The sequence below is a fragment of the Sesamum indicum genome, linkage group LG10, assembly GCF_000512975.1.
Source record: "Sesamum indicum cultivar Zhongzhi No. 13 linkage group LG10, S_indicum_v1.0, whole genome shotgun sequence".
Taxonomy (NCBI): domain Eukaryota; kingdom Viridiplantae; phylum Streptophyta; class Magnoliopsida; order Lamiales; family Pedaliaceae; genus Sesamum; species Sesamum indicum.
This window is the reverse complement of record NC_026154.1, coordinates 4,082,128-4,099,464: the sequence shown is the minus strand read 5'-3', so window position 1 is coordinate 4,099,464 and position 17,337 is coordinate 4,082,128. Positions and strand designations below refer to the sequence as shown.

The window sequence follows — 17,337 nt, the reverse complement described above, 5'->3', positions numbered from 1 at the left end:
TTTACCTTGTTTAATAAAATGTTTTAAAGAATAAGAATGCAATTGAAAAATAATAAGGAATAAAACTGGAAAACCAATACATTGAAAAAAGATTATAAGTGAAATATATGTACAAAGTCTCATCTCAACATGCAGAGAATGAGGCCAACACTCTGGAAAACTTAAATATTCTCTACATGGGATGGACTGGAGCACAATTACTTGGATGTAGAGTTGCACAACTTGGCCATGTCCACAAGAAACACAGAAGCTTCTTTCTCAACCCTCGACAGATTCGTGTCGTGCATACCATCTCCAAACGATCACAACTCGAACTATTGCAGGGTTGGTTAGAAAGCTTCCTTGATTGTGAAGTTAACAAATTCTAGATAAAGATATAATCATCGTCCTTCCTGAAGATCTTCAGAAAATACAGCTGTCCTAGAAATGTGGTCATTCTCAAAGGCACTTAAACCAGAGTAAGGACCAGAAGAGAATATAGACGATGTACCATCCGACTCAAAGGTTGTCGATGACTGCCTAAGATTGGGTGCAGTGTTGGAAGCTACTGCAGAATCATGGTATTCTGCAATCCGTTGCACCATTTTGAGAGACTGAACGACTTCTCCCATTGTAGGCCGTTGGCTGGCCTCTGGGGCGACACAAGCTGCTGCAATCGTGCAAACTCGGAAAAAATCTTCTTTGGGGTACTTCCCTTCGAGTCTTGGATCAGCAAGTTCCTCTAATCGATCCTTATCTCTTAGAATCGGCCTAGCCTGCAAAAGTACGACACCACTGTTTACTTTGTTGAACTTGTCAATCTCTTTGATGAGAAACAGAGTTGTCTCTTTTCTATCTTAGTAGCAAGTGATCACTACTAATGTGTAAAGATCAAGACTTTAGCCTCTTGCATCTAAATGGCTAATGAAATCAGGTATCCATGATATACGTGAACCGCAGAAAAAGTGAAGATTGAGATTTGAGCTCGCAATATAACTAACCCATGTAACAAGGTTCTCCTGGCCTGATGGTTGTGACATGTCTACAGGCGTTCTACCTGTCAACAACTCAAGAAGAACCACCCCATAACTATAAACATCACTCTTCACCAAGAGATGCCCAGTCATGGCATACTCAGGGGCAACGTAGCTGTAAAAAGGTTGGAAGTAATCCAAGTGTTAAATAACAGACGAGAAAGAAAGATCTGGCCTTGCCAAAGTGGAAAAGTGGAAGGATGAACCAAATTTGAACAGACTAACCCAAAAGTTCCCATAACACGAGTGGAAAGGTAGTTTGCCCTGCCTTCAGGGGCCTGTTTTGCAAGGCCAAAATCAGAAACTTTAGCATGAAAGTTGTTCTCGAGCAATATATTTGATGCCTTGAAATCTCTGTGAATGACACAAGGTTGAGAGTCCTCGTGTAAGTATGCAAGTCCTCGTGCAGCATCAAGAGCAATTTTCATTCTGGTGTCCCAGTCAAGTGGGCAGTTTAGTCCCAAGGGCCCTGCAACATAACAGAATCATTACAGAGAGGAACCTTACGATTAAAACCAAAAAATTGTAGTTTTATTTAAAATTTGGAAGATACATCTATATTCGTCAACCATTACCATGAAGCCAGGCCTCCAAACTTCCATTTGGAACAAGCTCGTAACATAGGAGGTTCTGTGAGGAGTCACGATTACTATAGTACCCAACAAGTTTCACTAGATTACGATGATGCAGCCTGCTAAGCATCTCAACCTCAACCAGGAACTCTTTATCCCCTTGTTGTCCACCACTGCTAAGCCTCTTTATGGCTACGGCAGTACCATCACTTAATACACCCTTGAAAACTCTCCCAAAGCCACCCTCTCCAAGAATGCTGCCAGGCTCAAAGTTATTTGTAGCCTCTTTTAATTCTTCATAGGTGAGAAATCTTGTGCTGGTTGGACATCGAAGAGATCCTACTGCTGGAATTGCTTCCACACTCCTTTGTTTGGCTACTGCACAAAAATTATGCAGGTGAGCCCAAAAGTAAAAAGAGAAGACACCATGACTTGTAATGAAATACCCATAACCAAAGTTAAATTTGGACTGATTGCTACGGAATAAAAGTTCAAAGTTCTGACTATTGGTTAAGAAATGCTATGTTGAAAAGGATGAAGTGGAAAGGCCAAAAGAAAAGGATCCAGAAATCAATTATTTCCTCTCAATCATAGCAACAAAATGACACTTGATAAATTTTGGTTCATGTCACAGGGCACCGTAATGGTGCCCCTACAATGAAAACAATCCACAAATTTGAAACAAATAGACAATTATACGCGTGTGTGAATGTTGTGTTTTTAAAGAAAATATTAGTCTTTTGTAAAATAGGATTAGTTATTCATGTTAACATAATCATGGGTTCAAATCTTGTCAAAAATGTCAAAACTTGTGTCGTACTAATTATTTTTCTTTAATTTTAAACTCACCTAGGTCTTAACAAATTGTATGATATTTTATAACATAAAAAAGGCGAAAAAATTGTTGATCTCTACCCACAACAAAAAAACTATTTGACTCTATATTCAAAAAGGAAAAAAAAAAAACACCTATTTGATTCAGTAAGTATAAAAATTATTTATGTTTCTTTTTAACTTTTCCAAGTATTCCTTGAAATAATATCTATGTTATTTGTGTATGGCCAAATCATAAAATATAAACAAATAATATACTCTTTTTTCATGTATGATTCTTATGAAAATAAATAAAAAAAATTAATTTTGAAAAACTCGTCTCGTCATCTACTTATAAGTTTTTTTTAATTTATAAATAACAGGAGTGTTTCTTTCAACAATTCATATTTAAGATTTTAAGATAAGTTTTATTTTAGGTCTAAGCTTTATAATTTATTATCAAACCAGTTTATCTTGTTTTTAAAAAACAAGTTTTCTCCATATTTTTTTTTCTTTACAATAGAAGTTAGGAAATGTAAACAAAGCTCTGGACTCATTACTATTTTAATAATACTTTATCTATATATATGTATATTATATATACAACTTAAACTATATAGAACTAGATGGAACTTAAATATATAAATTCTTAAAGAAAAATATATGCGTTAAAGCATAGAAAATGTATTTGGAAAAACAATTAAATATTTACTATTTTATAGATGAAGTTGTATATTCAATGAACTAATAAAATAAATAAAGCCTAAATTCGATGCTTCAAAATAATATATATTGCGTTAACAAATGTGAAGTTAATTAAAAAATTAATTGGTAGGAGTTAAATAGAATCTATTTACATCAATAACCTTGAAAAAGATGACATAACAAGGACATTTAAGTCCATCCCAGAAACAAAAGAAACATTCAAAAGGATAAAATAACAGATGGAAATAAGCTACCAATATATTTGTTCAAAAAATCAATAAATAAAAAAGAGCTGCCAATATAGATATGGTCCATCTTTATGTACCTGTTTCTTTGAATGGTTTACTGTGCTTTTCCTGACGGGATATGCAGAAACAAAGTATAACCACAGAAATGACAGCAACTATCAGGATAATAGCTCCAAGTCCAATAACAAGAACTAAACTTGGCCGTTTCACTTTTTTTGAAGTAACAAGTGCTGCAGGAGTTGACGGAAGGTTTGGAGGTGCTTCCGTTGGAGACGTATTAGAAACTGGAGCTGCATGAAAGAGAAAATGGTTAGTTCAGTCTCAAATTTTCGTAAGCTGTTTTCTCCGGAATTTAGGGCAGGGGATGCCCAGGAACATGACAACTTTGTAGGAAATGGGGTTAAACACCACTTGCATCAAGAGACATGGAAACATTCCATCAATGCTAAAGATAAATAAACTGCAGATAAGTTTAACCAACTTGTTGGTTTTTGCAATAATATAGAAGCTTGCATAGCCCACAGCCTAGCCAGCTGCTACTTTTACGAAACGGAAAGAGAAAGAAAAAGGAACACGAGAAAAGCAGTCTAACAAATGACTCATTCCTGGTCAAGACAGCAAAATCTAAATCCTAGTTGATGAAGCACATTAGTAGCCTTTGCTTTTCATTAGAATCACATTCCTTTGTATGGCATTACAAAACGGAAAAGAAAGAATAAGCTTCCCCACTCTAATTTTTGTGACGTCCATAAACATTTTCCTTCTGGCAGATACATATCATCCACTGCTGGGTAGAGCAATACCCAAACCAATTAGTGACTACAACACAACACAGTTTTACAAATCATCATGCAAGAGCAGATTTTGATAACAAAAGCATTGCATCATCAAAATAGAACTCTACACCAAAACTAGAAACATGGAGATTACCTTGAGGCAGTAATGGTGGTTTAAACCAGGTAATGTTGAGAAGCTGGTAGTCACCCACTAAAGCAGGATCTAGATGTACCTTGTGCGCTGACAGCGAAGAGTTTATTCCAGCGGCTTCACTTGCAGAAAAACTTATGCCCGTATGTGGAGTGATGTCCATTGATATATTAAGGCCAGATATACTGACCATATAAAAGTTGATGAGCTCAATCTGCGACACTCGCAAGCCTAGTTGGGAAGCAAACTGCTCTAGAAAAAGATTCCAGTTTGGGTTAGATGAGACATTCAAAAGGAGAATGTCAAGCTTTATTGGATATACACAGTGGCAACCATGGCTCCCGCGTTTGAGCACCATGTCTGGTCCACAACAATCTGCCAGAACAAAAAAGAAGAGAACATATGAAAATTGGCAAAGATAGCAAAGTGGGTGGAGGGGACAAAACACAGGACACATTAATTCGGAAGTATCCACATCAATTATTTAAACATTAACAAAATGTAAAAATCAAGTGAAGAAAGATCAATGCATAGTTCTTTCAGCTGAAAAATGTAGTTAGGAGAATATCAATCTTACTAGAGATGCCTGGAGGTAAAGGTGGCTGAGCTAAACCAGCAGGTAAAGTACTAGGTTCAGGTTGAGCGGGCGAAATCTCTGCAAGGTGTGGAGGTGGAATGCTAGCACTGGCTGGTACGGTTCCACTCTTCTCCATTGAAGGTTTGGACAAACCAGAATTTGGAGGGGGTGCAGAAATCACAAAATGACCATAATTAGGAGGTTGAGCAGGTGCACCATAAGGGTTTAGATGATTCCCATGAGGTTTATGAAAGAAACCCAGTTTGGCAGGCAATGGCAGCTCGGGCATGGCAGGCGCATCCACAAGAAGGGTAGCTGGAGAGACAGCTTCTCTTTCCAACATTTTGTCACGTAATTTAGCATCAGAAAAGGATAATAAAGAACACAGAAGAAGCAACTGTTTCAGGACAGACCAATGGACTTCTTCTAGCAACCCTGCAATCACATTGCAAAGAGAAGATGCAAATCAATAAACTGTTGCAACAGCTTAAATACGGGAAGGACAAGTTAAAACTGTCATTCCAAGCACCATCCTTTCATCTTAACAAGCACATAAGATAATTCATTTTGAATTGATATAACTTCACAAGAAAGCTTCAACTTTTGACAATACAACCTATTACTGCTAACCCCCAACCTCATCCTCCACCCTAAGATAAAAAGAATCACTTTCCATCAATATGCATTAACCAAATAACAAATTTGTTGAAAACTCTAAACTACAGAAATTTTTACATATTCCTACTGCCCAGAGATTCAAAAAAGTAGTCTAATACATTCCACAACATTTTTTTAAGGAAAAAAATTTAAGAATTGGAGTAAACCACCAAAACCATACAAGAATTCCTAAAAAAACAAAAAGAATCCAACTCAATAAACTAAGAAAACAGCAAAATTCTACCCTTTCTTAAACTCTCATACTAAAACTCACCACCACGTTGAATGAAGGACCGCAATTTATTGATCTGCAACATCACCAAAAAGTCCAAACCTCTTTGATCAGAAAATATTTTGAGTACCAAAAGGGACCAGCGGTCAGATTTTACTGCGATTTGACTCCCAAACTATGGGCAAAATCTGCATCCACAACCCACAGAATGAAAATCGAACACCAGCGAAACTCTCCAAATCCTCACTACAAACAGAGAATTTAGCAAATTGCACGGATCTCAGATCCAGAATATGAAGAAATGAAACCCCAGAGAAAGAGATCAGTAAATGATTGTACGTATAGGCTTACGCGAAATGATTATGCATGTCCGTATCTATCGTCTGTTTCACACAGTTATCAGTAATCCCCCTTTCATTGTTTGTTTCAGTATATAATTGTCATCTTGAAAAGAAGTGTAGAGTAGATGGAATTCCACTTTGTGGTATTATTACAGTAGTGGATCATAAAAATGTTTGTTCTAAGTTATACTAGAACTTAACAGAGGATGTCCATCACGTCAAGTGTCTGGAAGGAGAGAAGAGACTGGAGTTATTGGCTGTTGCGACAGTCCACTGTCAGAAAGCTGGCCACTAATTCTGTGAGGACTGTTGCAGGCTTAGAGCAGCAGCTCAGTTGAAATAGGAATTTGCTCTATAATAGACTATTTTATTCGTCATGTTGATCTAAATCAGAGTTAATTGGAGGAAAATAAAAATACAAACTTATATACTTTTATATTATTAGATATATATATATATTTTATTTACTTTCACATTATTATTTTTAAGAAATAATAATTAAAAACTAGTGAATTATTTGGAACATCTCTACAAGAAAAAATTGGAAGTGTTGAATATGAAATTGAGGGAGTATCATTCTGTCAATTCTTCTTGTTGAAAGGCAATTGGATAATTACCTAAAATTATGTCTCACATTGGATGCATCAAGAGAAATTCAAGTCAAATAGAAATTTGTGCAGTTCGAAGAACACATCAAGCAAATACCTAAAACTAACAGATTGAATATGATGTGAAAATAGTCTGTAATTGAAAGGGACTTTCCAAGAAAAAAAGGTAAATAGAATTCAAAATTTGGAAGAGAAATGAAGCAGGAGGAAACATCTATAAAAAGATGTGCAATTCAACTGCAATCCTGCATACAAAATTTTGAAATCAAGAAACACATACATTTCAAGATAAATTATTGGGCCAAAATTCTGAGCCTTATCAAGAAAATCCTTTAAAATTGGAGTATTGATTCAACAGTCAAACTTTTTAAAAAAGTATTTTGAGTTGATTAGTTTTGAGTGTAAATACTTTTGCTTCTTAAAGTTGTGCTTGCAGAGCTTTGTGCAAGTTTACACATTTAAGTATAAGATAGCTCTTCTGTGTGTTTAGCTTAGAATTTCTCCTCAAAAAACTTTATGCAGATTGAGTTGGAATTTCATTAAGGTCTAAACTGCAACCTACAGCTAACCTCCAGATCTTTTACTTGTTTGACCCACATTAAATTCTTCACATATAACCTTCGAACTGACTCGTTAAGCAGAAAACCAAATTTTCCATAAAACAATTAAACTGTCCACAGAGTGCTCCCTTTATTCAATCCACATCAAAATTTTCACCACTTTACAGATTTTCTTTATGAGAATAGCCAATTCCAACTACTACCACATTAGCCTAAAATTATGTAGCTTCATGCCTCTCCCAAAGTTCTGTAACAAGATTTAAGCCAAATAACTATATATTGATTATTCCACTAATTCCTGTCGTCCAACCACAGTTTCAAATATTACAAAGCCTAACCAAACAACCTAATCAGCAGAGAAAGTATGTTAGGAAACGATAATCAGAATATGCTACACTGGGTTGGGAGTTTATAAGGTTCAAGGAGGAATGTCAGACCAAATAACTCTTTGGTGCTTGACTAATATAAGTTCGACAAAATAATTCTGATCTGAGATTTGCTTTTCAGTTATACACTATCCAATATGTAAGAATTTCTGCTGCTCAGCAAGCAACAGCCCATTTTACGAGACCTCGCATTGCACATATGCAAGTTTAAACCACATATGCAACTCCCAATATTTACTTTTTCCTTGCAGATCTACTCTGCAAGCAGAATATCTACATTACTTTCATTCTCCTACTAGTTTCGTGCTCAGTATACTTGATCCATGAATAATCCAACTCTGAACAAAATAACTTATCAACTTCTTGCCCAGTCATATGCAAAAATCATACGAATATAATCCAAAAGCACTTCCATTATTCCGTAAAGTCAAGATAAACACAAAACATACTGGAAGTTCCCCGAAGGTCTTAACCTTCTATATATTCTTAAATCATATATATGAAACATTCCAGTCCATCTGAAAGAAACTGTCTCAAATTTTAAGCTACCTCTAGCAGTTGAAATAAACTTACTACATCAAACCCAGCTCATGTGTGACCTGTAAGGCTGTAACTAAGCTAAAAGTTACATTCAGAGCAAGCCCACAAGAACTTGCACATACCCAGTTCCAGCCTCCCAAATTACCACCATACACTGACTTAAACCATCAAGAACCCGGAAACTAAAAACCAGAAACACCCATAACATCCACCACCAAGCAAATGTAAACACAGAAAGCAAGACTATCACTATTCAAGAACCAAATCACATACAAGCACCCACTGCAAACTGATAAAGGGCTGTAAAAATGCATTACCAGCACAAGATTTAACAGTGTGTAGCTTGAGGAGCAAAACAAGAACACTCGGCAAATGGGTCTTGTCCCCTGCAGACCTGAATACATTCATCTTCTCTCCCTCCCTTTCTCTCTTTCTCTCTCGCTCTCTCTCTCTCTTTCTCTCACTGTAAATCAACCAGGAAATTTGTAGATTTCACTTCCCAAAGAGCCCAGAAAGGAGATCTAAGCAAGAATTACAGTCTTACTCTTTTTCAGCTCGTTTTGGTCTGAAATAGAGATGAAAAGAGATCTAAGCAGAAACAAGTGTCTTATTTCTCAAGATTTTCTTTTACTCTTTTCGGGTCTGAAACAGAGATCTTCCGGGTCGATCCCAACAACAGCGGAACGAGATTTGTATTCAATATTTCTCAATAAGCAAGCAACAAATTGAGAAGCAGCAGCAATGTGGGTCGGACCCAACCCAACATAATTTTGAGTTGGGTTGGGTTGAATTGGGTTCTGATTGAATCTAAATATTGAATTAATAAATTGGCTTTTATTAAGGTCCGTTTGATTTGTGTGATCAAACATGATAAAATTATTTATTATATCTAATCACACATTTGGTTTTTTTTATTAGAATTCGATATTAATACCGGGCTCGATTTTATTAATCACAATGTATGATATAATAAATCATGTCTATTTAATTTGTAAAGTAATAGTAATCCTACAAATTAATATTATTTTTTTTTCTAATTTCCCGTTGGACTCCCTCGGCTATCTCTCTCCTCGTCTCCACTCTCTTCCCTCTTTCTTCCATTTTCTCTTTTTTCCCATTTACCTTTTTTGTTAGGGAACTTGCATAATAGCCCCCTATGTTATCCAAAAATTATTAAAAACTTGCATATGTTAATTAAATAGCTAAAAAGACCCTTTGTAATTATAAAACTTGCAAACAAAACTTTTCTCCTTAAAATAAAAAAGAGGAGAGTTGCTTATACAGGCCGGAAATGAGAATGGGACACTACTTTGACCTAATTTTAGCCTTTGACCAATTATTCACGTAGTGTGTATATATATCAATTGAAATAAACATGTAATAATAGAACTTGAAATAGAAAATTCAATCCGCAAAAAAATAGTAGTTACGCATAAAAGATTTCATTGAATGGTTGCGGAGGCACACAAAAAATCAGTATCATAGCTAACATGGCAAACTGCATGAGCCTTCGACGAACTTTTGCCAGTCGTGGAAGAAACAACTGCAACCTAGCATCAAACGTCTAAGAGCCGAAACAAAAGAAGCCTACTTGCTAGACAAAACTGTTCTAACCTAGTCCCCAAGATTATAGAATGTTGGTTAAAGTACTTTGTACAGACTACATGGTTTGGAAGATAAACGAGAGAACGACCAAGAAAGTCGCATGATAAAAGATTGTTTTTATTGACATGTCAGTCGAAGCGGTAGACCTGGGGGAGTCGGGGATTACGGGTCCCATTCCCGGATTTGATCCTCCTCCACCGCCATACAATGGCGTGGTGGTTCCTGGTGGTGGCGGAGGTCCTATTATAGTCGGTGTTGTACCTGGAATTGTTGTACCTCCGGCTGTGCCTCCTGGTGGAACCACCCCTCCTGCCGTGCTGAAAAGTTGCAAAATGGAATCCAGTAAATTAGAACATCGGGATGCAGAGACAGAAAAGAAACGGAGAATTCAGGCATGGAAACGCCTTAGACATATCGAAAATTATTTGCAAAATCCTGTCTAGGGATGATAGCGTCAATTTTTCAAGCAGCATGTGCAGAGAATTGCATAGGGTGGGAATGAAGAGTATCACCAGCGATCAACTAAGATAGGCCTGCACAGAAATTCAGCTATCTTTATTTCCTTCTGCCGACATCCTAAAGTAGCTGCAATTTCCTTATACTAACTTCTCTTTTCCTTTTACGTTTTTTCCCTTCGAGTTTCAAGCCTAGTCGATAACATCACAAGTTACTTCAAGAAAGAAAATATACGGACGTTTCTGAACTTCACAATTGTCATTTCAATCAGAGGACAGTATCCCAGTTGATGCATTATATTAATTTGTCTCAACCTCTGACCCCCATTGCACTCTCAAGATGTGGAGATAAATATTAAGAGCAAAAAGGTGATGAACGAGTTACACGAGCAACAGAGCATGCAGTGCCAAAATTGAACAGTTACAGCAGATTATCTCAGGAAAACAGATGCAAAATCAGAAAGAGAAAAGAAAAAAGACGACCTCTTTTTTTTCGAAACTATCTATGACAAAAGACTCTAGGAAAGCCAAGTTGCATAAATTCTTGATGTAGCAAAATGGTGTCAGGAGATATTCCACCGTAATTTTGCTTTGGGAAACTCCTCAACAACATGCACTAAGGACTATTTCAATCTTTCACTGTATGCCTTAGTGAAGCTTCGATGTACAATCAATATAAGTTTACTTGTATAACCACGTTAGTTTTAAATCGATTCCTTTTCAATCTGTAATTTAGAGGAGGTAACTAAGTGTGCTATTCAATTTTCATTGGAGGAAATGCCTGCACTGCATTAATTGGACTTGTGCATTCTCATCAATTTCGTCGTAGGATCGAAATCAAAATCAAAGTTGAGATGCTAGATTGTGTCAATGAAGCAATGCAGGACAAGAATCTAACATGAGTTTGGACAAGAAAGAAGCAGAAGCCCACTTTTCACCGCAGCCTCATAAATACGGTTTATAGAAAATTCTAGGTGGAATTGGATTCTGCAGAACCTCACACGGGCAAGAATTTACCTATGGTAAAGCAATTGCCATGCATGATCAAATAAGAGTTCCTCTGTTTGTCTTCAAGCAAAGGACAACACCACACTCACACTAAAACGGTGTTTCCAATAGTTTAACTTAAGTGCTCATCAGTTTTTTTGTCAAAATAAGCTGAAAAAAGTGCTTTTAATTTACAACATGTACTTTTGAACCGCTTAAATCAAGCTCATTTAAGCGCAAATCTGTGGTATATACAAGTATTAAAATATAACACAAGCAAAGCTGAAAAATATAAGTATAACACAATACAAATATATAGTAAATATAATATATATGTGTGGTATTAAATAATAATTTTAATTATAAAAATATTATAATTTACTAAGTTGTTGATTAAATTTATTTTTGTATAAAGATTAAATGTATAAATAAAAGTACTATAATTTATTATTATCCAATAAAATGTATGATATTGATTAATAATTATAATATATGGTCAATTTTGAGTATAAAATTGATAAAGTATTGAATATGAATTTAAATATATAAAAATTTTATAAATAAAAATATATATAAAAAAATAGAAAAAGCTGGTGAGCCGGATTGCGAGCTGATGAACAGAGAGAATTGAGCTTAAGCTCAAAATCGAGCTGGCTCGATTCTTCCGTCACCGCTACACACAGCTCCAAGTGATGGATACAAAACAAACTCAGAGACAAAATCATTACTTTATTCCCTTCACACAGCCATCATTATAGAAAAATAAAGAAACAAATTACTGCATAGAAACACCTCTCAAAGACATTTACTTACTAATAAAATTTGGTGGGGTTTATCAACCAAAGCATACATGACAATTATGAACAATCTCATGCTTTATGTGCAAAATCCATATAAAATCAGTTGAAGAAACAAGAATCTGGCAATCTTTAGAAGATAACGAATAAGAGTAGTCATGACTTATCGCTTTCCACAATTTCCTTACATGAAAGAACTTAAGGTAAAAAGGAAAAAAGCAGATAAGCAGCTTTTGGAAAAGCAACAAGCAGGTTCAGAAAAAAGAGAAAAGCTGCTTAATTTAAGACCAGGCAAAGGGGAAAAAACATACCTTGGGGATGATGGATAAACACAAGATCCATAGCCTGCAAAAGTTCAAAACCCAATATACAGTCAAGAAAATAAACAAGAAACGTTAGTTCCGCAACAAGAACTTAAAATACCCAAAAATCTCCATACAGATGTAGATATAAATGCAGATGCATGTCCGTGTCCGGAGAAAATAAAAAATTAAATTGAAAAAACCCCCCTAGATTCTGCGTTTGAGGCATATAGATATGTTCACATAACATTTAGCCAGTAGCAGAACTAATTGTTAAATCATAAAAGCCCCTAAAATAATCAAACTCCGAGAAAAGGAAAGAATCGGAAGTGTTTTAACACCCTTGTGAGTGTGCTGTGTGTTTAGAAGAGTAAAAATACAAACTTGGGTCAGTTCTGGCAATGGCGGCAGTGCCAGCAAAAGAACATGAGCCAGGGGCATTCCCCTTGCGCTGATAGTAACTGTTGAAGGCATACGAGGCGTGGGCTTGCAAAGTGTTGGGCAGATAGCAAAGCCCAGAAGACTGGATCGGCGCGCAATCCGCGCCAGCGCCGCATGCATAGTCCAAAGCTGTCTGCAGAGCTTGGTCACTCGCGTCGCTCCTGGCCACACACCAGGTGGCTGCCGCTATCCCCGCGGCAGAGAAGGCTGCGGCGGTGCAAAGCAAGAATAGCAGGGCCGCCACTTTGAACAAAGCTCCGGCTGCTGCTGCCGCCGCCATAGCTGGCGGAGATGAGTACTGAGCTGGTAAAGCTGTGGAGAGAGTGAGAAAGAGAGAGAGAGAGAGAATCAAGAACAGAGTTGTGGTTATTTTGTGTTTGTTTCTTTTGCTCTTTTCCGGGTTTGATGTGTTTCTTTTTTGTTTGTTAATTATTATGGGTTTTGGGGCTCTTCTTTCCCTTTTCTGTTTGGCTGGTTTTGTGGTACTTTTGTGTCTGTACTGTATGTTTTGCTCGAGCTTCAAGGGCTATTCATGTCTTGTTTCCATCATCTCCATCCGAGATTTGTGCTAACCATGTCAACATTTGGTGATGGCTCGAATGCTCAAGTCCATCAACTTCAGTCACATGACTCTGAGTTCTTCTCATTTTCAGTTTTCTAAGTGAAAAACATGTGGGAGAAAATGGGGATAAAAGCATTTTTTATATTTAAATATAGTCCGTGATGTGATTATAGTTCTCTCATAATTTAAAGTTGTGATTTTAGTTCTTAAACTTTAATATAGTGTTTAAATTTGTGGTTTGAGTGTTTTATTTTGTATTTTGGAGATAGAGAGAGAAAAATAGAGATAAATAAGTTTGTATTGAAATTAAATGATATGATTGTATTTGTGTTTTGAGGTAATTTAAAATATGTGGTGTAAGTTTTATGTTGGGATTTAGGAGACAAAAATCACTGTTCATTGTCAAATCATATCTTTTTTATATATAAATATTATATATTTAATATTGTATTTTTTTAGACAAAAATCACCGTTTATTGTCAAATCATGTCTCTTTTATATTATATGTATAAATATATAGCTTTTATATTATATGTATAAATGTATAGGGAAAAATTCAGAGACCTCCCTTGTGATAATAGGAATGTTTAAAAAAAACCCTTATGAAAATTAAGTATCAATAGCCCCCCTGTGATATAAAATAAAGTTCAGAAAACCCCCTTCCATACAGAAATTGAGCCACGCCCGCTCTTAACTACGAATTTGCTATAAAAATACATTTTTTTTTACATTTTTTCCCTTCTCTCACATCTAATATATACAATATTATATATTTATTAATAATAAAATATTATATAATTATTTAATTAAATAATAAAATATTATTTTATATTTAATTATTTATATAATAAAATATAATTTTAATTAAATTAATAAAAAATTATAAATTTAAAAAAAAAACACAGCAGCGGGGTCGAAGATGTTGCCGCCGTTGCTGAAGAGGAGGGGGAAGAAGATTGGGGGTAGGGGGTGGGTGGGGGTTATAATTTTTATTTTAAATTTTTTATAAATTATAATTATATATTATAATATATTTTAATAGTTATAACTTATATATTATAAATTAAAATAATATTATATTAATATATTTAGTTTGATCAGTTGATTATAAAGGGTATTTTAGTCATTATTTCTAAAAAAATAGGTTCAAGTTGACAAGAGGGCGGTGTGATTATTTATTCATAATATAGAGATGATTTTTTATATTAAAAATTTTATAAGGGAATTTTTGATATTTTTATATATCACAGGGGGTCAAAATGAATTTCACCCTAAATGTATATATATATATATTATATTATATGTAGAAAGTTGAAAAATAACAAACACACAAATAAGGTGTAAAAACACACAAACAAACATTGAGTGTATTTTATCTTGTTTGAAAAATACAAAAACATAAAATCAAATACAGTGAAATATTGAGTGTATTTTTTCTTATTTTAGAAAATACGAAAATATAAGACCAAACATAGTGATTGTGTTTCATCAAATTTTAATCTTAAATACTACTAGCAAAACATATATATTTGGTACCATTTACATCTATCATAATGTGTTTAATTACCTGAATTTTTATCATTTTTTCTCATTTTTGTTATTATGGAAACTACATTTTCTTTTGTTTTTATAAAATAATAGTATTCGGTGCCAAGGAACGAATTAGAACTGATATAAATAAAACAGAGTAAATTTTTATTTAATTTTAACTGAAAAATGAGAGAATAAAGATAATGGGAAGTTGAATTAAAAAAATTGAGATTCAGAATACATATAAATACTTATGGTTTAAAAAATTATATTTAATTTGTACTCTTTAAGTTTGTTTCCGCCCATAAATAGATTCCTCTATTTGTCGAAATTCAAGAAATTTGCAGTTACTAGTAAAAAAAATTGAATGTGATTTCACATTTACTTCAATTGACTTATTATAGGACAAATAAATATTTTCTGATGAAATACCTTAGTAAGGAGAAGACATACCTCCTCACATGCATAATACGTGTAAACATATATAAGAATAGTATGATTAGAAAAAAAATTTATTCGACCTTCAATAAATCAATAATGAGTTAGCGATAAATATGAATTTCATTTCAATATTTTTCTTTAATGTTACAAATTCAGTGATACTTGACTAACAAAAATATTTATTTATTGAACGAGAATAAATGTAAAATATTAAATATATTTTTTAAAATTATAAAAAAATTATATATAATTACTCAAAAACTGGGGAGGTGTAATTATCCCATATAAAAAGATTGAAAATTAATTTTCTACATTACCTCAAAAAAAGTCAAAGTCCTGAATTAGTAAAGCTTGAAATATATAAAGTGGAGCTACCCTCAAATTCTGGGCCTCCAGTTGTTGCAGGTCTACGCTACAAAGACGACTTCTTCGACTGATCCGGCGTCGTTCCGCCATGACTCATATCCTTCCACAACACAGTTTCTTTTCTTCTCCATTTCAACGAATTCAGTCTCTTCTGAATTTTTCTTGGAATTGATCTGTTTTGATTTCTGTTTCTTGAGATCTTTAATTTATTTGTACTTCTTTCTTTTGTTTGAGATTTGCCTGTTCTTTTCTTAACTGCATCTAACGTGGAAATCAAAGAGAACGTGACAGAGAAAGGGCTCAGGCCCGTAACGGTGGGAAAGGCAAGGGCAAGGATGACGGCTTGACCCCAGAACAGCGTCGTGAAAGGTGAATATGTTTCTTTCTAATTTTCTTTTTTTTTTTAATACTATTTCGGGATTTCAAGATTCGGTGCTTCTTCATGTTCTTGGTTAGATCCAGGTTCATAGTAATTGCTGCTAGTTTTAGTACTGTGGTTAATTTGGGAAAGAAAAAAGATATGGTTGTGGGTTTTCATTAAGATTTGTTTTCTACCATTTTTGGTTGTTTCGCCTCAAGATTTACCTCATCCATGGTGTTTCAACAATACTCAGGTTGTGGGTGTTTTGTGGTATTAAATTTCTTCATGAAAATATTTTAGATTCAACGTTTGACATTGATTATGATGATCAATTTTTAGCAACTTATGTAGTTTTAATTCTTTTTGATAGTTTTATCAGTAATTATGCATGCAGAAATTCTCTTGGTTTCTCTGCTTTCTGTTACCTTTCGAGAGGTGTGGTCTTTTTTTGTTCATTACTGAGATTTAATCATAGTAGTTTTGTAGATTTGACATTTAAGATAAGGATTTGTATGCAGCATATTTTATTTTATTTGAAGTTTTGTATTTCGATGGCTTCTGATTATATGCTATTTTGTTTGTGTCGGCACGCATGGTTATGTAGGGATGCGAAGGCACTTCAAGAAAAGGCGGCAAAGAAGGCGGCTCAGGCAGGTGGGGGTGGTGATGCTGGAGGTAAAAGCAACAAAAAATAGGGAAACTTCCATTTGATCAGTCTCTTAAGTTTAGTTCTTGTAATTTGACCCTTTTGTAGCATCTTCTCTGATGTCATGTCTAATGGTAATCAACCAGTACTTTACTCTCCTTTTGAATAAGATTGTAAGTGCCAAATTGCTCCAATTGATATGTGAAATGTGATGGTTTTTTCCGTGTTAGTTTGTTACTTGTATCTACTGTTTGCGTTTTCTTTTACGACATAAGTAGTAGTAAAATAAGATTACATTTCTAGTTTGGAGCCTGTTTGACAGATTGTAGGCCTTCATGTTGTTGAGGTCAACATAACTATTATTTTCTTCCATAATGTTGTTGAAACACGAATACAGAGTTGATTTACTTTGAGTCCAAACACTCTCGGACTAGATTACTTCTAGTTTTATCCTGATTTTGTCTCCCGCCTATTTTACACGTCACTAGTGGATGATCTTAGGCTTATATATGGTCAGTAAATATAAAGCTTCATGAAATGTGCAACGAATTGTGAGTAAAAGTGTGAATTTTTAGGTAGTGGACCTTTGCATGATGCATGTTTCTGTTTGTGTTAGAGGAAAGAGTTGACAGAAAATTTATCGACTTGCACTTCTTGGTGTGGCA

General features: G+C 34.7%; 2 protein-coding genes and 1 long non-coding RNA gene across 5 annotated transcripts; 1 reads left to right on the top strand and 2 right to left on the bottom strand.

Annotated features, from left to right (window-relative positions):
* LOC105171888 (proline-rich receptor-like protein kinase PERK3) lies at positions 51–8,852 on the bottom strand. Of its 3 annotated transcripts, XM_011093145.2 has the most exons (9): positions 8,497–8,851; positions 5,787–5,932; positions 4,856–5,290; positions 4,282–4,653; positions 3,429–3,641; positions 1,589–1,963; positions 1,239–1,482; positions 981–1,128; positions 51–755 (listed from the first exon to the last, which is right to left on the bottom strand). In XM_011093145.2, the coding sequence occupies exons 2-9, from the start codon at positions 5,827–5,829 to the stop codon at positions 381–383; spliced, it is 2,205 nt and encodes a 734-aa protein (XP_011091447.1). In that variant the 5' UTR covers positions 5,830–5,932; positions 8,497–8,851; the 3' UTR covers positions 51–380. The 3 variants fall into 3 exon arrangements, with proteins under 3 accessions (XP_011091447.1, XP_011091446.1, XP_011091444.1); XM_011093144.2 differs by lacking the exon at positions 5,787–5,932 and having other exon boundaries at positions 1,589–1,960; positions 8,497–8,852; XM_011093142.2 differs by lacking the exon at positions 5,787–5,932.
* Positions 9,606–13,431, bottom strand: LOC105171887 (PLASMODESMATA CALLOSE-BINDING PROTEIN 3). The gene is made up of 3 exons (XM_011093141.2): positions 12,710–13,431; positions 12,335–12,368; positions 9,606–10,101 (listed from the first exon to the last, which is right to left on the bottom strand). The coding sequence occupies exons 1-3, from the start codon at positions 13,044–13,046 to the stop codon at positions 9,840–9,842; spliced, it is 633 nt and encodes a 210-aa protein (XP_011091443.1). The 5' UTR covers positions 13,047–13,431; the 3' UTR covers positions 9,606–9,839.
* On the top strand, positions 15,926–16,901 carry LOC105171886. Its single transcript, XR_002287878.1, has 2 exons — positions 15,926–16,034; positions 16,631–16,901. It is a non-coding gene; the product is annotated as an uncharacterized LOC105171886 (long non-coding RNA).

Bases quoted from the DNA above. Each gene is read 5' to 3' on its own strand.
- LOC105171888 (XM_011093142.2), bottom strand. From the start codon at position 8,587: ATGAATGTATTCAGGTCTGCAGGGGACAAGACCCATTTGCCGAGTGTT. The intron at 5,291-8,496 runs GTAATGCATTTT...ATGTGATTGCAG, and splicing joins CACTGTTAAATCTTGTGCTG to GGTTGCTAGAAGAAGTCCAT. The intron at 3,642-4,281 runs GTAATCTCCATG...TCTTTCATGCAG, and splicing joins ACCACCATTACTGCCTCAAG to CTCCAGTTTCTAATACGTCT.
- LOC105171887 (XM_011093141.2), bottom strand. From the start codon at position 13,046: ATGGCGGCGGCAGCAGCAGCCGGAGCTTTGTTCAAAGTGGCGGCCCTG. The intron at 12,369-12,709 runs GTTTGTATTTTT...GAACTTTTGCAG, and splicing joins CATTGCCAGAACTGACCCAA to GCTATGGATCTTGTGTTTAT. The intron at 10,102-12,334 runs GTATGTTTTTTC...GCAACTTTTCAG, and splicing joins GTTTATCCATCATCCCCAAG to CACGGCAGGAGGGGTGGTTC.